The sequence below is a fragment of the Coenobita brevimanus genome, chromosome 18 (genome assembly GCF_032717465.1).
Source record: "Coenobita brevimanus isolate Jiangsu-jjx chromosome 18, ASM3271746v2, whole genome shotgun sequence".
Lineage (NCBI taxonomy): Eukaryota > Metazoa > Arthropoda > Malacostraca > Decapoda > Coenobitidae > Coenobita > Coenobita brevimanus.
In genome coordinates, this window is record NC_136971.1 from 16,890,469 (window position 1) to 16,914,056 (window position 23,588).

A 23,588-nucleotide genomic window follows, 5' to 3' on the forward strand; every position below is an offset into this window, starting at 1 on the left:
GTCACCCCAAACGGGATTGAGGCGTCTGGCAATAGATAGATAGATATAAACTGCTTAGTACAACCACCATGCAGTTATGTGCAGGAGGATAAATTTCATTTAGAAGCTGTAAAGGCAAATGGTGCAGAGTACTTCTCCATCAACACCATCATCTACACCATGTTGGGAACACTGAGAGATGGTCATAACAGAACTGGCTACTTCATCCTTTCATATATGGTATAAATCTCTCACTCTCAACACTTCTTCACTCTCACAAATATGCTGCACATTCTTCTTCTAAACCAACACTGTTTTCAATCTCATTTTGACAAACTGTCTTTGGTAACCCATGTCAAATTTTTTGTATATGTCCATACTGTCTCAATGAATTCCTTCTCATCCACTCAGTAATCCAACATCTCACACCTAATTCCCTTCTTCCATTACAAAATACACATAAATTTCCTTTTCACTTACACTATCCATTCTACTGCTGCTCTGAGAAATGTTATTTTTACATTCTGTAACCTAGAGAGCTCCTTACCACTTAACACCTAAGTTTCATTCTCCTATGAATGTGTATGAAGTAAAACACTTTGATGCAACATTCTTTTAACCTCTTTACCAACCACTCTACCTTTCATAATGCATTCAAGTTCAGCAATTACTCTTCTCTCTAGAAGTGATCCCTCCCAAACTTATCATTTCATTTTGTCAAATTTACATGATACAGTATAGCTCCCAGATTTTAAATTCACTAAATGCTGAGTAGGTGGGGGGCCCTCACCATCCACTTACTTCATACAATCATACAGCACAACCTTTGAGTGATTCTACACTGAGTTACAAACCAAATGACTTTCTTGTAGTCCAGGCCACCATTTACTAATGCCAGGGTGGCATCAGTAAGGGTAACATAATCCCATAAATGCCACCATGATAATGCTAGGTGATGCTGCTTACTGCCACCAAATGAATAGGTCTACACACACTAGCATGATCAATGTTCTCTAAACATAAAAAACAAAAAACAACTTCCTCAACCATATCACCTCCCCACATATCTCTTTCTACCCTAAACACCAAAATCTACTGGGTCATATTCTTTATTTTCACATAACATCATTTTGCTTTTCTTCACATTAATTTTCAATTTTCTTTTTGTACAAACGCTATCACACTAATTTACTACCCCTTCCAAATCACACACTTTCTATCAACAGCAAAGAAAGGACTGATAGAGTTTTAGAAGATTCTGAATGCTACAATATCTCTAGTTTGACTAAATCTTCTTATTCTAACTTGACTAAAATACCCAAATGCACCAAATGCCATGAAAGGATTAAATACTGTCAACTATGTTAGCCAACCATTGGATCAATATACACCTACTAATGAGTAATATGGGATTGGTAGTTTCCGTTATCATAACTGAGTAATTGGTAACAATGCTACAATTATTAAAAAAAAATATATATATAGATGTAGAAAACTCACATGTCTTGAAATGAAGCACTCCATTGGGCCGATCTCACAAAAGAGTCCAATCTTGTTAATCTGGGTGACCACCGCATCCAGCACCTCCCCCTTGAATGGACGGAATACTATCGCCTTGTACTGCACAGGGATAGTACAATGGATGAGTCAATGTGTGCAGAGTTCAGTGAATGATTAGGACATGTTCATAAAGATAAAAAGTTGATACAAAACTGAGCATATAATTTTTATGAATTACTGACACGGTAACAAAATGGAGAATGAGAGACTGACTACACAAGTGTGCGTGCATGGAGATGGAGAAGGTTGGGAGAAATTAAGGATGAGGTGGAGAGGACAAGGGAAATGAGGAGAGTGGAAATGAGGTGGAAAGATGGAGCAGAGAGTATATAAATGCAGGTGTCATGGGTTGGGGGAAGAGCAGTCTGATGGAAGTGGAGAAGGTGACATAGAAACAATCTGTTTAGGGGCACCCCATCCAGCTATACTGAGAGAGAGAGAGAGAGAGAGAGAGAGAGAGAGAGAGAGAAGGGGGAGAGGAATGTAAAATACTTGATCACTTACTCCTGACCAATCTTTACAGCTTTTCCATTGATGTCTTGATGAGAATGCTGGAAATTCTAAGGGGGAAAAACAACAATTTCAGAGTTCCCAGACACTGCTACATGTGTCAAAACACATTTGTCGGAGACTGTACATAAAACTATCAACACACAAACAATACCTAACTCTCTTCAATAACATCCCACCTCCAGACATTCCTGCACTAACAAAGAAGAAACACCTACAGCTACCGCAACTTGACTTAGGACCTCCCCCCACAAGGTATTAAAAAACACAGAAGTCACAGTACAGTATATCACAATGTTTGTTCATGAAATGCCATTCATTAATATGAAATCATGTTTCCCTTGTTTTTCAGAACCAGTTGGATGCATTTTGGCATGGAATCACTTAGATCTCTAAAGTAATCTAAGGACATTTCTTTGGACCATACATTTGTCAGTTCAGTCTTGAGGTTGTTCAGATTGTGTATCTTCTTCTCTGCCATGATTTTTTTCATTTTTGCCCAATAGATTTCTCAATCGGAATTAAATCTGGACTGTTGCCATGCCAGTTGAGGACCTCAATCCAATTATCCTGAAGCTATTTTGTCACCTTTCTTGACTTGTGACATGAAGCTGAATCGTGCATGAAAAAGTCGGATCCATGAATAGCAAAAAAGTTTAACAATGATCTTTCAGAACTTGAATGTACTGGCCACCATTCATCATCAAGTTCTTAGGAGGAAAACAGAGGCCTCCCCTTCCCATTTCACCTGAGAAACACCCCCATACCATTACTGACTGTGGATGCTTAACAGTCGGCACCATGTAAGCAGGGTCATATTGACTACAGAAGGCAGGGCGATGAACACTGGCAGAACGCACCTGGAACACTTGAAATGTGCTTTCATCAGAAAATATAACTTTCCTCCGCTCATCCAATGTCTAGTACGCATACTTCTTGGCAAACTGAATGCACTTCTTCATGCAGTCTGTGAGAAGCGGTTTCTTGGCTGCGGTGCGGCTTGGCTAACCAAGCTCCTTCTGCAAGTGGTGCTGGGTATGTCGAATTGAGACATCTTGTAACAGCGGGGATGCATTCTCTTCAATTCTGCTGCTGTCAGTCAAGGATTCTTGATTACTTCCCTCTTCAGAAGTGTATCTGTACCTCCAGATGTCATCCTCTTCTTTCCACCACCTTGCTTGTGCTCTGGTATGACATCAGGCAGCAGGCCGCGTGCTGCAGTAAGAATCTTCATGACGGTCGATTTTGTGCATCCAGTACATTCATAGATCATGTTGATAGGGACATTATACTGCCTCCTTGCAATGATACGGACCCTCTCATCCCTTCATCAGTACAGTACTTTCCAGGCATGACAACTCGACTCTAGGAAAATAACAAGGCAAACAGTAATGCATATGAAAAAAGAGGGAGGTGCAAGCTCAGAACGACGGGAACATATACTCCCACTCTCGTTCTGGGCAAGCACCGACATGCTGAGTGTTTCACCACCTCTTGCCAACACCAGAAGAGTTGCCAGTTACTACTTGCCCAAAAAATTCACTTGGTAGAGGTGAAAACACAAAACAAAGACAGACAACTCTCCCATAGCAATTCTGTTTGTAGGTCCTAAGTCAATTTGTGGTGGGTGTATATACTCACTTCATGAGCAGAACATAACACATCATTAACAACACTATACCGTACAAACTCCCCATTATGACACCCAGCCATCTGAGGTAGCTATTTAGCAAGGTTTACGGTATATCAGGACATCACCAAGCCCTCCTAAGTTACCAGCTTAGATTTGGATTAGGTAGAACTACAGATGAGACACGCCCCACTTGTAAAACAGGGCCACACAACATACCACACATAATGGCGTACTGCACACCATATGCAACACTAAGGTGCAAACCTAACACCAATGGTGTAGAGAACCTATGGGACAAACCCACAGGGGTAGTTGCTTACCTACAGTCAATGGGTCTGCTTGGTCAGATGGTCCCAGGTTAAGCAACAACAATTAAATGAATGAGTAACATCTGTAAGAACCATTGCATACAGAGCAATAAACTACGAAATGTATCTTCAATAAGTGATAAACTTCTAACCTTTATGGGGTAGAGGACGAAACCACGCCCAACTTGAATCATGCCAGAGCCGATGTGATCAATAGTTGTTACAGCGATGACAAAGCCATATCTGAAAGATGTTACTGTCTCAAAATTATTTAATCCCTGGAGCCAAAGGACATCTCACCTAAGCTGAATGAAACTGTCTGGTGTCAGCCAGAATAAAATATAGGGGTTCATGGGCTGAAGCAATTATTGAAAATGGTTCCAACTCCTGCAGCCTGGTAACATCTTACCTAAGGTAAATAAAACTGACTGGCATTAGGCAGAATAAAATGAGAGTCATCTCTACTTAGTTGTCTATCTTAATGATGCTCTACCTCCTCCCAGGAACTTTCCACAAGCAATGGCAATGACAGAGGAGTCTCCAGTCATCATATCTGACATCCTGCTCTCTCCTGGAATCTCCCATCCCCACCCCGACAAATGAAAACTATGGCAGAACAACCTCCTGATTACTTTGTCTTTGCATAACTCTCTTATTCTCTCTCACTTCTCTTCCTCTTCCTCTTATGAATGTAATGCATCATTCTTCTTGCACACCATACTTGATCTTCCATCTGCAATATTACCTCAGTCTCACTTTTATAGACTTTCTTTAGCATGCTATCCATGTCCATTCTTTGAATATGTCCACACCATCTCAGTATACAGGTATTCTTTTTATCAGCATTTTATCTTAATCCATAACTCAACCTCCTTTACCTTTCTTCTGTCCCTAAATACTGCAGCTACTGTATTCATTTCTCTATTACAGTACACATCCCATCAATCTTAGTTATGCCTGTAGCTGGTTTGAAAAATGTAATTTCTACAGCCTGTGATCTTTAAAGTTCTCTGTCAGTACTGCTCATGTTTCATTCCTCCATGAGAGTGTGGTAGCAGCACACTTTCACACAGTTTTCATTTCCAAACTTGCCATTATACCTTTCAAATATGACCAATTTCTCCAATCATTCTGTTCCCTTAAAATGATACCTCTTTAACTACATCCTCAATTTGGGTTGTTTGCACAACACAGCCCCCAAATATTTTAAAATTATCTATCTTTTCATGCACATCACCTCCCATTTGTACTTTGAGATTCACCCTGCTTTCTCTCTCTCTACTCCATGCCAAACTGTACTGTCATATTCTTTCCTTTCAAATACAATATGTCTACCTGTAAGGCTCTGCATTTACAGATCTCTTGTTCTTTCAACCATTTTATTTGCCACTTTGACCTCTCACATAAATTATATTCTTTGCAGCTGAAGGTCTTACCCTGACATACCATCATTTGCTTACTTTCAAAGTCCTTGTCATTTCATTTTTCCATCTTCTGTTCAATACCACACATCCATACAATCTCACTGTGTTGTTCTTTATTTGCTCCAAATCATTGCACTACTCTACATCCTTACTGTATCAAGTGTCTTGACTACTGCTCTTAACCCCTTCTGACTAAGAATACAATGTTATATTTTGGTAGGTAATTCTATTCATCTTGGAAGAGATTTCTGCACAGGTGGGGTTAGATATACGAATAAATACCCCCTTCATGGTAATGTCTTCTCAACTTTATAAATCCGTGCATCCATCCATCATCCAATCCTACATTGCCCCATGAGGAGTATAGGAGCCCAGGGCTAGGCAGTTGGTCCCGACATTTAAGATGAGAGTGACCAGCCTCACTCATCCCTGAGTGGCAATACATGAGCACTCAACCCCAACCACCCCATGGATATAAACCTTCACTGGCTCAATCCGACTGGAGAGCAAAAATTACCCATTAAACCACCAGGTGCCAAAATTTGGTTATATGGTTACCACCCAGCATAGTAAATGGTTTCCTGGTGTACAGGAAACCATTTGGCTTGTCACTCAGTGTAGAGTCACCCATTGGCAGAAGGAAGAGGAGAGAATGAAGGAAAGAAAGAAAGAAGAGGGAGTGTAAAGTCACCCATAGGCAGAAGGACAAGGAAAGAATGAATGAAAGAACGACTGAAAGAGGATGGAAGGAAAGAAGAACGGAGGAGAGGAAAAGGCAGACACCCGACAGCAGCACTACATCGAGTGAGTGAATGGTGAGCGCCCCCACCTACCACACAACTTTATAACTAAATAAATAAATACAAAAATAAATGAATAAAAATAATTTGTAAGCAGTATGAATAAAATGAAACATGTTACTGGAATAAATGAGGCAAGAAGTTTATCTCAACAATTCAAACTGTTGACATTTCTCCCCCACTCACTGTCCACATTTCACACATATATGTGGAACTTGGAGGTGGAGATCATCACTCACTTACCTGATGTATAGTGTTGCCTACTTTCTTCACCTTTATCATTCTTTTTCTGTCTCCCTTCCCCTCTTCCTATTACCCCCATCCTTCCTATCCCCCATCCTTTTTTTTACTCCACTTTCCCTTTCAGGTGGCTTTACACTGAGTGACATGCCATATGGTTTCCTGTAAGCCTGAAAACCATTTACGATGCTGGGTGGTAATCATATAACCAACTCACACGTGTTCTATACGTGTCAACAAGTGGGATGACGGAAGGTTAGTGCCCCAATCTGTGAAGCAACTAACTAAAAGTCAAACAGCCACCCTTTACAGGATTATGGCGTCTGGCTACATATAGATAGACACAGTTTCTCATTGCCTTCTCCACTTTCATGTCAACCTACAGTACAGTGGGGCACCAATTTTCGCGCCTAATTGGGTCCAAAAATAATGCGCGAAAGTGGAATTAGCGAAAGTTGGGGCATTGTCTTTATGGCAAAAAGACTAATTGGTTCCCGGTTATCCTAAAGTAACATCAGATTTTCATTTTCACTTGCAATACAGTACATCAAATCACTATTGTACATTGCATTGTGAGATACAAACAATAAAAACTGTACAGTACACATTATATGAGGAGAAACATACCACAGAGACCAGGTTGAGGTGTTTAAAGGATGTTGGGGGTAAGTATCCTTTCCTCCCGACTCTGAATGTCCCGGCCACTTTTTATCACCACCACTGCCTCCCGGCCCTCCCCCCACACCACCAGGTTCTCCCCCCACACCACCAGGCCCTTTCCCCACACTACCAGGTATAGTAGAGGCCATTGAACCGTGAGAATCCAACACAATGGAGCTAGCACGCTCGTACACAATGGCGGGAATGGGTGGACAGAGTGTTGACATGACGTCATTCAAGATGGCGGTGGGTTGCAGGCGGGCGGTGCAGGAAATTCAAAGTTCAAAATATTGTCCCAAACCCAAAATTTGTGCTCGAAAATCGATTTTTTTTCAAGCGAAAGTGGAAGTTAGGGAATATTTGGTGCATGCCGCGAAAGTGGATTCCGCGAATCCTGCTGTAGCGAAAGTTGGTGCACTACTGTATCTCTCTTCTGAAATACCAGTCAGTTCCCCAGTCAGTCTTCTTCTTTAAAGTGTTCTCTCACTTATTTCTCCATCCATAATGATCATCGAGTGAGGAGCTCCCAAAAGAGTGCAAGGCATAGGAGATGATGATGATGATGTCCAAATTTTGACAGCTCCAATGTACTTAACTCTTCACTTTCTCCAACACCTCATTACAAATTTCAATTTTACAGTTCAAATAATTCTTTTTGCCACTCTAAACCATAATTTTCCAAGCAACTACCTTAACTTTCCTCCTTCTACAGATACCTGTACTGCATTATCAAAATCATTCATCATTTTCTGAAGCTGCTTCTCACTCTCTGCCAATAGTAGTTACCTTCTGCTGAAAGAGGTGAAACTCAGATCTGCTTAAAACATTTACAACCAAGTGCATTACTGTACAATGCTTTACGTACACTGCAGAAGTTCAATGAAATTCCTTCAGTTACTAATTACTACAGCATAGCAAATTTTGTAAGGTAGCAGTAGGCCTACCAGTGTTGACTCAGATATCGGTAGTTTTTCTTTTCATCAGCTACTGTTGCAACCTTATCTGTTTTAAATTCTTAGAGAAGGGGGGCATAGGTTACTAATTGTTTTTATTTTCAAGTCTATGCAGTATTCCTTAAACCTTTAACTGCTTACAAGACAAATCCTGTACTCAGAGTTGAAGTGCTGTACTGTTCTCAAATTTTATGCATCATTATACAGGGAGAAAGAAAAAAAAAAAGTTAAATTAAATTTGGGCAACCAGGAAGTTAACATTAAAGGCTAACAGTGAAGCTTTATCAGTCAATTTCTCTTTACTGAGCTCTTACAAAGAAATAAATTTGGGCAACTGGGAAGTCAGCATTGAATGGTAACAGTAAAACTTTATCAGTTAATTTTTCTTTACTGAGCTCTTTTTAAAAAAAGGGGGGGGGGGGGCAACTGGGAAGTTAGTATTAATGGGTAAGTGAAAATTTATCAGTCAATTTTTCTTTACCAAGCTCTTAAGAAAAAAAAGGGGGGGGGGGGCCACAGGTATGTCAGCATTAATGGGTAACAGTGAAACTTGATCAGCCACTTTCCTTTTAATGAGCTCTTTAACGAAAAAAAAGGGAAAATAAAAAAGAAACATCATATGGATGACATAGTGAGGACTTACTGTACTCCTGTTCTCTGAATGAATTTTTTATACTTCATGTCTCCTGGCTCTCTCTCCACTAGCATAAATATCTTATTATAATACTGTACATTTTTAATCACAAAACAATCCAGGTCAATGTTTTAAGTACAAACTGTCATGGCAATTTACAATTACTATAGTATAACAACCACCACCATGAAACAAAGTTATTTAAACTGAAATGAAAACCATTACTTTCCAGTGCAAGTTCCTTCCACTTCTGTGAAGAGCATCTGCCTCACAGTGTCCATTAGCTGAGGACCAAAATATCGTGGGTGCAGTAAGATTTCATGTTCCAGGGAAATCTGAAAGTAAACATTGATGCACTATGAACTGTTACTTGCTGAATATTTTCTTCATCAGAACAACTGTTGATCACTGCCAGGAAGGAGTGCAGGTATATGCTATTTTGGCAGGGAAGTGTACACGGATAAGGTGGTGTGGGTGTGCTGGTTGGGGGAAAATGGGTGGAATGTGTCATGAATGTAGTAAGTGTGAATGAAAGGATTATAGCAGTGAAAATATTGCTTGGTTAACTCAGTCTCAGTTACACTAGCATGCATTCCACAGGTTGGCTTGGATGATGGAGAAAAGATAGATTCTGGGATGGCTTGATACACGTGGTTGGTGGTATGGGAGATGATGAAATTGTAGTCTTAGGTGGGGATTTAAATGGTCATGTGGGTGAAGCTGCTCATGAATATGAAGGGGTACATGACGGAAATGGAAAATGTGAGTACGTTTAAGTACTTGGGTAGTGTGATGAGTAAGGATGGAGGTTTGGAGGGTGAATTGCTTAAAAGGGTACAGCAGGGAAGAAAGGTTGCTGGTTCCCTGAAAGCAGTGATAAGAAACAGGGAAGTGAGCATGGAAGTGAAAAAGTTACTACATGACAGTATTGTCAAACCAATTCTTAACGTATGGAAGTGAAGCTTGGACGCTGTTGGAAGGACACAAGGCAAGAGTGACAGCAATGGAAATGAGTTATTTGAGAGGAGCCTGTGGAGTCACATGGAGAGACAGGCTGACCAATGAGGATATAAAGGAGCGTTGTGGTGTGGATGTGGATGTGATAGGAAGCGTTAGGAGGAACACACGGAGGTGGTTTGGCCATGTGGAGAGGATGGAGAGTGAAAGACTGACGAAGAGAGTGTATGTGAGTAAGGTGGAGGGCGGGAGAGGGAGGGGGAGGCCAAGGATGAGATGGAGAGATGGGGTGGAGAGGTACATGAGAGAGGGGGGTGTGAGTTGGGAGCAGGGCAGTGAAATGGCGGGGGACAGGGCGACGTGGAGGCGATTTGTTTGTGGCCACCCCAAATGGGATTGAGGCGTCTGGCAATAGACAGATAGATAGACAGACATGACGGATGGGCATGTGGTATGAGGAAAGTGGAAGGGGAAAGGATATTTGAATTTGGAGAGGCAATGAACACCATTACATGCATCATGCATTTTAGGAGAAGCGAGAGCAGGCTGATTACAAGAGTCTGGGGAAAATAATAGCCAGACTGACCATTTCCTGGTCGGGAGTGCTGACAGTGGCGTCACCAGGGGGGGGCTAGGGGGGGCTTAGACCCCCCAAATCAAGGACTCAGCCCTCCCAAAATTGCAGCCCCCCAAAATAATAATAATAAAAAATCACCAGCTTACATAGTATGCTTGCAGCTCAGCACTGACCCACGTAACTTTCCCCCAACCCCCTACCGCCAATCCACTTTTATTCGTGCATCCATATTAGTTTAATACAATATTATTTATAGCTACATAATGTGATTAGTTATTCACAATTTACGTAAACCTATGACTCAAATCATAATAGTTAGTTTCCCATATACTTTTTCCAAGCTTGGTTTTCTTTGAAATATATTTATTGCACAAAGAATGCAAGATTGTATTACATTTATCAGACTTATTATATATTTACAATATATAATATGGTATATATTAATCACGGAGCTTTAAAATTGGATTATGCAGTCTAAAATATCTGATCCATGCAATTTTTCACAAATTCGAATGTTCAGAGTATCGGAACTCGGAATGTTTGTTTACATTGAGAAGTGTCTGTGAACTGTGGCTAAATCCTGTGTTGTTTTCGGTTTTATTTGAATGTATTGGTTTCAGTGGCTGTTTAGACGTTACTACGTTCCGGTATATTGCTAGCCACCTCACTTTATCTGTTCATTTTTGTTTTTACAGATATGAGATCTAGCCTATACTCTATACAAAGAGTCAGCAGTACTTGGTTCAGTCGACACTCGACTGTCAGAACTGAATGTCATTTCCCTTTTATAGGCTATTCTACATTAATACATTTGCGGATATCAGCCAGCAGCCACTCAAGTGATGAAAAGGTCATTTAAAAATCCTCAGGGACAGGGTGACATAAGGAAATTCTCACCCGCACCTCCAAAGATGACTCAGATGAATGCCAAGAAAAAGTGGCTGTTATTGGGAATGAGGTGCCAGAAGCAACCCCAGATAACCCCAAAGCTGAACCCATTCAGACATGTGTAAGTAGCCCTATATCAAACTATTTCAGTAGTCATTTTATGAAGCTTAGGCCAGGATTTTTTTTATTGATTTATTTTTAAATTGACTAGGCCTAGGCTATTTCTCATTGTTGCAAATATATTGTCCTAAACGTACAGAGTGGGAAAGTAGGCTAAAACTCTCTCTCTCTCTCTCTCTCTATAATATATACTATATTTTCTCATTATTTTTTTAGCCACCGCCCAGCACAAGTGATAACCTTGATATATCTGCTGAAGAACGGGCTCAAGATCTATTTTATAATTTTTGTTTTTTTGTGAATGGCTTTGTTTTCCTATCACAGTACCGGTAATGGAAGATAAATCTTGGCAATTATATCTATATACATTGAATAAAGAGCTTCTTTGAATTATCAAATTTAATATGGTAAGACTAAGAAACCGTTATGATACCACATAATACTAGCAATTGAAGAAAAACTATTATCTGCAAAAAAGCTTTATACAATTACCTTGTACACATTATATCATAAGGCTTACTGATACCTGGTATTAGGCCCGTCAATATTCATGTGTCCTATAAGTTTCTTATTAATAGGCTATGAGACCTTATTTTACTTTTTCTTCATCTATAGGCCTCAAAAATGCCCCTAAAGCTGCTCAATTTCTGAAAAATTTTCCAGGGGGGGGCTTACAGCGCCCCCCCGTACCCCCCAGCTGCATAGGCTCGCTTCGCTCGTCCCCTCCCCCCTTCTACCTACATCAGGGCTACAGCCCCCAAAAAATCTGACCTCTGGTGATGCCACTGAGTGCTGATAGGACGTTGGTGAAGGATGTTAAAGTTATAGGCAGCGCAAAGTGTGTGTGCAGCAACACACACTTTGATACGTGACATGGTGCTCAAGGAGCAGGAGGTGAAGCTCTCGACCTACGCACCCACGAGGAAAATATGGAAGTTCAAAAACCAAACAGTAAGGTACCGGTATCCCTTTTCTAGTGAGATGAGTAGAGTGGTGGGTGGACAGGGAGCTGTTAACAATGGTGTTAACCCCTTCACTGCAGCAAAGGTGGTGAAAGTGAAGCCCCTGTTGCAGCAATCCACCCAAAAGTTTCCCATTTTCTATTCTATAATTTCCATTAAAAAAAAAAAAAAAAGCACAAGAAAGCTAAACCCTTCTATTAACCTCTTTCAGTGAATGTCTAGTTGTTCCTATGTTGTCATAATGATAAGTGGAAGAAAGGTCATTTTTGGTGGTTTTTTGCATCGCTGTAGTTGTCCATCATCATCAGTGACCCCCACTGTCCCCACCACCCTTCACTTCACTACCACGTACCACTATGTACGTCACTTAGGTTTGCACTATGCTGTATGTGTCACTTAGAACTTCAATATCATTATTTTACAGACATTATAATATGAAACAGTGTTATACTGAACAGTGAAAAACTGGTCAGTAATAGTAAATAATGCTAAACTTAACGAAATATATTTAAATACAGTGAAATCTCGAATTTCGATGGATATGTGTACCGAACAATCGCACTGAAATGCAAATCATCAAAATCTAAATTGAACTCCTTATGCACAAAATTAGATCAGATATTCATTCTTAGATCTTTAGTGGAAAAGTTTCTAGAGAAGGGAAAGAAGTTGTATTTTTTTTTTTTTTTTTTTTTTTTTAAATAAATAACAGAACGGAGGAAGGAAAAACAAATGGGTAAAAAAAAATAATCCATACACCAGATTACTAGTGTCCTCTGTTCATAAAATATCTATAACAGTTAGACTTGAACAGTTGTGGGTTGAAATTTGGAGGAAAACAACTCTGGGGAAGCGAGTTCGAGAGAGATGCAGTTCGGGGAATGAAAGAATTCTGATAGGCAGAAGTTCTGCAATATGGTTGAGTGACATTCCAGTCATGAGCGCTACCAGATGCCCGTGTAGCACGAAGGAAGGCATGGAGAGGTGGCACCATGGACGCAACTTCGTCTGAGCATTTACCAAAAAAATATCTGTAAAATAATGCAAGGGAGGCAACATTCCTTCTTACTTGCAGGGGAGGTAGTTTATATGTAATGGCAGGGTTGTTAATGATTCTAATAGCTTTATTCTGAATTTTGTCTAGCTGTCTTAATGCAACCTATCCACAACCATTCCACAAGGGTGAGCAATATTCAAGCTGAGAGCGCACATGACTCTTATAAATTATAGCTAACTTCTCATCGGCGAAGAAGTTACGGACTCTGTACAATAATCCAAGTTTCTTTGAGGCGGTTTTAGCAAGTGATCTGACATGGGAGGTCCAGCTGAGGGCACTGTTAAGTGAGACACCAAGAATTTCAATACTTTTGGAGATGGGAATATTAGTAGCACTGAAGTTAATGTACGAATCTGGCAATATCTGTCTATTAGTAAACTGTCTATATTTAGTTTTACTAGCATTAAAAGAGACAAGGTTGTTTTGTCCCCATTCGCTGATTGTAGATAGATCTTGATTTATGGAGATGGCTGTACTGAGTTGAGAGGTAGAGATATTAGACTTTGTGAATGGATGTCTGAGTTTGAATGAACTATGTAGTGTTGAGTCATCTGCATATGAGTGAATGGGATTGTGAGTGACAGATAAGAGATCATTAATATGAACCAGAAATAGGGTTGGCGCCAGAACTGATCCCTGCGGCACGCCGGCGTTAATTGAGTGGAAATTCGAATATACATCATCTACTTTTACTCTTATTTTCCTGTCACTAAGATAAGAAGAAATCAAAGGAACAAAAGACATTAGTCCATAGCAAGGGAGTTTGGACAGCAGGGAACGGTGCCATACTCTGTTGAAAGCTTTAGAGATATCAAGAGCTACTGCATGAGTTTCTCCAAAAAGATCAATTGATTGATGGTTGGTATGAGTTAAGAGATTGAGTATGTCAATGGTGGATCTTTAGTGGCGAAAACCGTATTGTCTATCACTAATTAAGTTGTTGGATTCAAGATGTTTAACAATATGCTTATTAATTAAAGTTTCAAATACCTTACCAAGAGAAGTTGTGACAGCTACTGGTCTGTAATTGGAGGGGTCAGACGAACTTCCTTTCTTTGGAACTGGGTGGATATTGGCTTCTTTCCATGAATTTGGGAATAAAGAAGTACGTATGCATAGTTTGAATAATTTAGCTAGGACAGAGGCAAGTTCAGAGGCAAGTTCAGGCTTTCATGGATTTGGAGAAAGCATATGACAGGGCGGATAGACAAGGATTGTGGAAAGTGTTAAGAATATATGGAGTAGATGGGAAGTTGTTGAATGCTGTGAAGAGTATGTACGATGGTGCAAAGGCTGCAGTGCGTGTGGATGGTGAACTAAGTGAATTTTTCTCTTTGAAAGTTGGTTTGAAACAGGGATGTGTCATGTCTCCATGGTTGTTGAATCTGTACATGGATGGGGTAATAAAAGAGGTACAAGGTAGGGCAGTGGATGTTGGAGTGGCCCTGGTGAGAAAGGATAGTGTTTGGAAACTCCCTGTACTGTTGTTTGCAGATGATACTGTGTTGTTGAGTGAAGACAAAGGGGAGCTGCAAGGCTTGGTGGATGAGTTTGAGAGAGTGTGTAAGAAACGGAATCTAAAGGTGAATGTAGGGAAGAGTAAAGTGATGGTCTTTGAGAGAGGTGAAGTTAGTGAATGTATAGCGAGGTTGGATGGTGAGGGATTGGAAAATGTGAGTACGTTTAAGTACTTGGGTAGTGTGATGAGTAAGGATGGAGGTTTGGAGGGTGAAGTGCTTGAAAGGGTACAGCAGGGAAGAAAGGTTGCTGGTTCTTTGAAAGCAGTGATAAGAAACAGGGAAGTGAGCATGGAAGTGAAAAAGTTACTACATGACAGTATTGTGATACCAACTCTAACGTACGGAAGTGAAGCTTGGACGTTGTTGGAAGGACACAAGTCAAGAGTGACAGCAGTGGAAATGAGTTATTTGAGAGGAGCCTGTGGAGTCACATGGAGAGACAGGCTGACGAATGCGGATATAAAGGAGCATTGTGGTGTTGATGTAGATGTGATAGGAAGCGTTATGAGGAACACACTGAGGTGGTTTGGCCATGTGGATAGGATGGAGGGTGAAAGACTGACAAAGAGAGTGTATGTGAGTGAGGTGGAGGGGGGAAGAGGGAGGGGGAGGCCAAGGATGAGATGGAGGGATGAGGTGGAGAGGTATATGAGAGAGGGGGGTGTGAGTTGGAAGCAGGGCAGTGAAATGGCGGGGAACAAGGCGACTTGGAGGCGATTTGTTTGTGACCACCCCAAACGGGATTGAGGCATCTGGCAATAGATAGATAGATAGACCCCCTGTAAACTTTACGAACTATAACTGTGGTTAAGTAACTGTAGTTTTGCATTGTATTGCCATACTGTAGTGTTGAATACGGATTTTTGCCTTGTCAGCATGGGTATACTTGGTGTATTTCTGCCCCTTCTTGTATTCCCTTTTTTCCTTTGGCTGTGAAGATTTAGAGGTGCCAGGATGCTCTCGTCCACTACCACTGCTACGCAAAGAACCACTCCTGCTTGCCATCTTGAAACAGGTAAGTTGCAACAAAAATACATACAACAAAATTGCAGTGAAATGCACATCTACACATGGAAGGTACAGCCTGAAACTGCGGCGCTTGGCTGTAAAGGGTAGGACAGTCGCAAGATCGCCGCCGACAATAGAACATTGGCTTGTGCATGGCTTGTTTTTGGTTAGAGTCAGGCCCTGAGAGCATCAAAAAACATGATTTTGGCATCAAAAAGTGAGATAGGCGGACCACTCGAAAATGCATCGAAATTTGAATCATCAAAATCTATACCACCGAAATTCGAGATTTCATTGTGGCTTACACCTGACACTTACATTTTCCAAATATTTTATTCATTTGCACTTACATTTAGAGTCTTTCACTTAATTGCATTTTATGAGTCACTTCCCTAGAAGTTGACAAGTGTGTGAATGTCACGGTGGCAGTCTCCCAGACATAAGCCAATCTGACACTCTGGGTACCATGCTTTCACTTTCCTTCATACTTGTTCATGCCTGCTAGTGTTCATGAAGAGAGCAGGAAGCTAAAATGATGAACTAGCAACCCCACGCGTGAGTGGATGAATACACAAAGTTCTCCAGGCAGAATACAGGGCACAACTTTTGAAACAGAATTGTGGATTTTAAAAGGAATGCCACAGTCTGTCGATAGGTCCATTCAGAAGGAACGTGGCAGTTAAGGGGTTAATGAACTATACAGAGCTCTCAAGAACAATCTCTTGAGAGTTATTGATTCAGTGTGTAGATGGACAAGGGAATCTCCAAGACATAAAGCAAAATGGTGGTGAAACTAGGATGTAGAAGCTGTAGTTAAGGAGAAAAGAAGACTTTTCTGGAAATGGAAAACGAGCGGTAACAGAGAAGAACACCCGGCCCCCAAGCATAAGTGAGAAAGGAAGGACGATGTCTGTTCAGAAAGTATCTGCCCTTAGGCTCCAAAAAAATAAATAGCAAACCTGTTGAGCTAGGGTACTCATTCCCCTCCAAGTAGGCCTCTTCTGACTTGACACACATAGCCCAGCAATCTTTCCACCGCCTGAAACATTTTTCAAAGTCAGTTTTAGGTATCTCCTGCAGGTGCTTCGTCGCATTCGTCATGATCTCTTCTCTCGGATCAACGTCATTCAAGACATGTTGGAGTGTGCAAATCATGATCCAGGCTTTCTGAGGCTGTTACCACTGGAGATGAGACTTGAGTGTACTGGTATGACCCAGAAACCAAAGCATAGTTGTCCCAGTGGAAGCATGCAGGGTTGTCTTGGTCAAAAACAGCACGACAGGTCCGCAGCAAGGTGAAATAAACTTGCATGCTAAAAGTGTTTTTGACTACCATGGTGTTGTGCATCATAAATACGCACCAGAAGGTCAGACTCTCAACAAACATAACAGTACCACCTCGATGGTATCCACCATCTTTGTGACGCAATTCTGCGGACAAGACCAAACGTTTGGATTGCGGTAAGTTTGAAGCTGCACCATGACAACATCCCTGCCCATTTAGGCTTCCTATGGCTCTGTGAGGCTTTTGGTTATTCCTTAAGCTCAAAACTCCGCTGAAGGGTTCCCGATTTGAGACGAGAGAAGAGATCACGACAGATGCAACGAAGCACCCGCAGAAGATGCTGAAAACTGGCTTTGAAAAAGTTTCAGGCAGTGGAAAGAACACTGGGCTTCATGTGCCAAGTCACAAGAGGCCTACTTGGAGGAGGATTAATGTCCTAGCTCAACAGGTTAGCTATTTGTTTTTTTAGAAACTAAGGTCGGACACTTTCTGAACAGACCTCATATACATGGCAAAATCTGAGTCTCTGAGACTCTTACTGCAAAACCCATGAAGTGCTGAAAGGAAGAATAAGGTATTTAACATGGCAAATCAGACGATGAAGGAAAACAGTGATATCATAGTGGAACAGTGTGTGAAGAACAACTGACGAAAGGTAACTAATGGTGGACAGCGAGGATATTAAAATGGCCTAGAGAAAGCATTATAACCAGTTGCTGAATGGAATTTGAAAGGTACATGCGAATGTTTGGGGTCAGCAGATTCAGTGTTTAGCCTTTGATTGATGATGCTACTGTGAGATGTCAATAAAAACAAATAAAAATACATCATTTCATTCATTCACTGCCAGAGGCCATGTATCCCAAACGGGGTGGCCAAGGGCTTTGAGTTAATTGTTTTACAGGGAGGGGCACTAACCCTCCACCAACCCCACTTGACACATAGGGAGAACGAGCCAACAGCATCTGGTGTTCCCAGGCGGTCACCCATCCAAGTACTAACCAGACCCAACGTTGCTCTACTTCGCTGATTGGACGGGAAGCGGTGTACTCAATGTGGTATGGCCATAAATCTTGTTTAAACAATGCAAAAAAAAAATAAGTTACCTTTATCATGATATATATATATATATATATATATATAGTTTATTGCAATTTATGCATGTTACTGTGCAATAAAGCAAATGAAAAATGCACAATTTTGTATGATTCTTGGCCACCATTTGCTTAGCAACCTTTTTCTTTGTTTGGTCTGTGCAAATACAGTTTTCATGATAGAACGCTAGTTTTGGTGTCATCCTTAAGCTGGATAGTTGTAATTTATCATAATATGATCAAAAAAGGTAAACAGAGAAAACAAGAAGTCCAAATGACGAATTATGTTAGACAAAAACCAAAAATTTTATACCTTGCTGTAGAAAAATATTTGCCAAGAATAAAGTAAAAAAGTAACAAAGCCATGAGTCAGACCAACTGTGCAGTATCCGCCACACATAGAGCAACCATTCCGTGACATCACGCTCGAGTCTCTTTGTTATGACGCATAAATGCAATTTATGGTGAATATTTTACAAAGGTATCTTAAAATAATGCATAAACGTGTCATTGGAATCTATGAGGCTGGATTTGAAATGATGTAAAAACGTGTCATCGGAATCTCAAAGGGCTAAGTGAAATACTCCAAAACAGTCACTAGAATGCATGAAACGACAAGTGGTCCGTCAGCATTCATCACATATTATTAGAAGTCTCGTTGCATGTTTAATTTGAGATGCTTATTATTTAGTTATCAAAGGGATTAATGTTTTATCTAGCAAATGCTAAAGAGAATGTACTGACAATATGTTAAAAAAAAAGGCACAATTTATGAAGGCAAAATCATATGAAGCCAAAGCCAATGACCAAATTCGCAAGTACCGATGTTTCCAGGAAAACAACACCAAACTTGGTGTGGGTGTGCTTACAGTCTTCATCTGATTACCATAAATATTTTGCAGGAAAATGACTTGATGTTAGTATTACATATATACATAAGTTATATGTCTGAAAATTATATCTGATTAAAACTATATTAAGACATGACTGGGAAAGTAAGAAAGCGGTTTTGATCTACGAAGAATATTTGTCCTGACGTTTAAACAATTAGTTGAATTAGTTTAGTCACCCCTTTTAACTTCATCATACTGAAGCTTCTATTCCTCATTTTACTGAGAAAATATGTTCATAAAATTATACTTATGAACAAATTGATAAGAAAAACACTTACAAAATAGTTTTGTCGATCTGTCCCCTGCCATTTCACTGCCCTGCTTCCAGCACACACGCCCCTCTCTCTTATACCTCTCCACTCCAACCCACCATCTCATCCTCGGCCTCCCCCTCCCTCTCTCCCCCTCCACCTCACTCACATACACTCTCCTTGTTAGTCTCTCACTCTCCATCCTCTTCACATGGCCAACCCACCTCAATGTGTTTCTCCTAATGCTTCCTATCACATCCACACCACAATGCTCTTTCACATCCTCATTTGTCAGTCTGTCTCTCCATGTGATTCCACACGCTCCTCTCAATTAACTCATTTCCACTGCTCTCACTCATGACTTGTGTCCCTCCAACAAGGTCCAAGCTTCACTTTCATAATTATGTTAGAGTTGGTATCACAATACTGTCATGTACTAACTTTTTCACTTCCCTGTTTCTTATCACTGCTTTCAAGGAACCAGCAACCTTTCTTTCTTGCTGTACCCTTTCAAGCACTTCACCCTCTAAACTTCCATCCTTACTCATCACACTACCCAAGTACTTAAACGTACTCCTCATCCAACCTCACTGTACATTCACTGACTTCACCCCTCTCAAAGACCATAACTTTACTCTTCCCTACATTTACCTTTAGATTCCGTTTCTTACAGACTCTCCCAAACTCATCCACCAAGTCTTGCAGCTCCCCTTCGTCTTCGCTTAACAACACAGTAGCATCTACAAACAACAGTACAAGGAGTTTCCAAACACTGCCCTCTCTCATTAGGGCCACTCCAACATCCACTGCCCTACCTTGTAACTCTTTTATAATCCCATCCATGTACAGACTGTGCAACCAGGGAGACATGACACATCCCTGTATCAACCCAACCTTCAAATATAAAAAGTTCACTCAGTTCACTATCCACACACACTGCAGCCTTAGCACCCTCATACATACTCTTCACAGCATTCAACAACTTCCCATCTACTCCATATATTCTTAATACTTTCCACAATTCTTGTCTATCCACCCTTTTTACTTTTAAAATCATCAGGTGAAGATTGGCAACTTTTGGGAGTTTGTGAACACTCCGACTGGGTGAGGAAGGTGAGAGATGTGAAAGTCAGAGGCATGGCTGCGAGAAGCAGACCAAAAAAGACCTGCCACAAGGTCATAGAGTGTGACCTCACAAGTAAGGGAATGAATAGGAAGACAGCCAGAGACTGAGCGGCATAGAGAGCCGCCATTAGGTGGTCATACCTAAAACATGCAAGCACTGGAGCCTGTATAAATGATTTGAACAAATATCATCCCAGATGACTGGCTGAAGAGTGTCAATGTAAATAAGTATAAGTGGAAGGGTGATGCTCAAGATGGAGGAAATTATAAAAGCATACAACTTTTGGACCAGATACCAAAGATAATGGGGAGAAACCTTGATGGCATGATATGGGAAAGACTGAATACTGATGACATGCATTTTGGGTTTTGGCCAGGCAAAGGGATCACTAATGTCATATTCATTGCTTGACATCTTCAAAAATAATACAGGTATATAGGAAAGAAAAGGGATTTGTACTTTGTTTTTATTCATCTGAAGAAGACCTCTGATAGGGCGGAGGTCAAATGAGCCATGATAAAGCTTTGGATCAAGGAATGACTTGTTAGAGTGGTTATGGCCATGTATGTGGGTGCTTGCATCCATGTGAGAGTAAATGGAGATTTGAGAGATGAGTTTTCCATGAATGTTGGCATGCATCAAGAGTCAGTCTTGGGCCCCTTATAGTTTGCCATGATGCTCATGTGACTTCAAAAATGGACTTCCAAGGGAGATGTTGTATGCTGATTGCACAGAATGAATTGAAAGTTAAGGAAAGATTTAGGAAATGGAGAGACGGAATGGGGCATATGGGTTTGAGCGTATGATCGCCCAAATAAATGAAGACTTGCTTTCTTTAAGTTTTGGACAAAACTCCCTGGGTCTGGTAACATTCACTTGATTAGGAGTTAGGAGATGGAAAAAGTCTTTGCCTGCCCTGCGAACAATATTTATGGTGTAAAAAACTAATCCTGCGAAAATATTGATTAAGTTTAGCGTCCTTTTTTTTTTTTAGGTCAACAACAATTAAATAAAATGCGACATCTGGCATGTCTCCACACGTCATCACAATTCATGTCAGCAGTGTTACCATTGAAGCAATTTTCCTGAAAAATTTAGAGGTTTTAAAAGCAATCTATCTATCTATTGCCATATGCCTTAATCCTGTAAGAGGTGGCCACAAACAAATCACCTCCAAGTCGCCCTGTCCCTCGCCGTTTCACTGCCCTGCTCCCAGCTCACACCCCCCTTCTCATGTACCTCTCCACTCCATCCCTCCATCTCATCCTTGGCCTCCCCCTCCCTCCCCCCCCTCCACCTCACTCACATACACTTTCCTCACCAGTCTCTCACTCTCCATCCTGTTCACATGGCCAAACCACCTCAGTGTGTTTCTCCTAATGCTTCTTATCACATCCACATCCACACCATAATACTCCTTCATTTCCTCATTTGTCAGTCAGTCTCTCCACATGACTCCACATGCTCCTCTCAAATAACTCATTTCTGCTGCTCTCACTCTTGACTTGTGTCCCCCCAACAATGTCCAAGCTTCACTTTCATACGTTTGAGATGGTATCACAATATTGTCATGTAGTAACTTTTTCATTTCCATGCTCACTTCCCTGTTTCTTATCACTGCTTTCAAGGAACCAGCAACCTTTCTTCCATATTGTACCCTTTCAAGCACTTCACCCTCTAAACTTCCATCCTTACTCATCAGACTATCCAAGTACTTAAACACACTCACATTTTCCATTTCCTCCTCAACCAACCTCACTGAACATTCACTGACTTCACTTCTCTCAATGACCATAACTTTACTCTTCCCTACATTCACCTTTAGATGCCGTCTCTTACATACTCTCCCAAACTCATCCACCAAGCATTGCAGCTCCCCTTCATCTTCATTTAACAACACAGTATCATCTACAAACAACAGTACAGGGAGTTTCCAAACGCTGCCCTCAAAGTAATCTAGTTGGTAAAAATTTAAAAATTTTCTGCATGGTGGTGTGGGTCTGTTGGTTAGGGAGAAATGAGTGGAATATGTCATGAATGTTATGAAAGTAAGTGACAAGATAACAGTAGAGAAAATTATGTTCAGTGGGGTAACGTTTGCAATTACAGTATATCGTCAAATGGCCACCCTTTACAGGATTATGGTGTCTGGCAATAGATAGATAGATAGGTATATGCTCCACTGGATGAGGTAGAGAAGGATAGATTTTGGGATGACTTAATACATGCAGTAAGTGGTATGGGGGATGATATTATGGGTGGAATGGTCATGCAGGTGAAGCAGCTCAAGGATGTGATAGAATACATGGGGGATGTGCACATGATACAGGAAATGAGGAAGGGGAAAAGATACTCGAGTTTGGGGAGGCAATAAACATGATTGTGTGCAACATACATTTTAGGAAGAGAAAGTTGATTACATAGGAGTCTGGGGGAAACAGCAACCAAATAGACTATTTCATGGTCAGGAGGGCCGATAGAAGGTTAGTGCGGGATGTTAAAGTTATACAGAGCAAGGAGTGTGCGTGCAGCAACACAAGTTATTGATATGTGACATGGCACTTAAGGAGCAGGTGATTAAAATGAGGACCTATGCACCTCGAAGGAAAATATGGACGCTGAAAAACCAAACAATTAGGGATGCCTTCTATAGCCAGATAAGGAGAGTGGTCGCTGAACAAAGCTAGGCTATGGAGATGCAGGGTAGGACAGTAGATGCTGAAGCAGCCCTAATGAGAGGGAAGCTTTTGCAAACTTCCTCTTCTGCTGTTTGTAGATGATAAGGTACGGTATAGGTAAGCGAAGATGAAGGGGAACTGTAAGGTTTGGTGGATGAGTTTGGGAGAGTATGCAAGAAACAGAATCTACAGGTGAATGTACGGAAGAGCAAAGTTGTGGTCTTCAAGAGAGAAGAAGTCACTGAATGCACAATGAGGCTGGATGGTGAGAAAATGGAAAATGCGAGTGCATTTATGTACTGGAACTTGGGTAGTTTGATGAGTATGGATGGGAGTTTAGCAGGTGAAGTGCTTGAAAGGGTACAACAGGGATGAAAGGTTGTTAGTTAAATAAAAGCAATGATAAGAAATAGGGAAGCGAGCATGGAAGTTAAAAAGTCGCTGCATGATAGTATTGCGATACTCACTCTA

At 40.9% G+C, this 23,588-nt stretch overlaps 1 protein-coding gene and 1 pseudogene across 1 annotated transcript in view; both read right to left on the reverse strand.

Moving 5' to 3' along the window:
• Polr2G (DNA-directed RNA polymerase II subunit Rpb7) overlaps positions 1 to 23,588 on the reverse strand; it is an 87,084-nt gene that overhangs the window by 61,770 nt on the left and 1,726 nt on the right. Inside the window, exons 2-4 of the mRNA XM_080266014.1 lie at positions 8,927 to 9,036; positions 4,143 to 4,233; positions 1,480 to 1,599 (exon numbers count right to left, since the gene is read on the reverse strand). Of these exons, the coding sequence (XP_080122140.1) occupies positions 1,480 to 1,599; positions 4,143 to 4,233; positions 8,927 to 9,036 (321 nt within the window). The remainder of the gene's footprint in view (positions 1 to 1,479; positions 1,600 to 4,142; positions 4,234 to 8,926; positions 9,037 to 23,588) is intronic.
• Positions 18,029 to 18,147, reverse strand: LOC145391513 (5S ribosomal RNA; annotated as a pseudogene).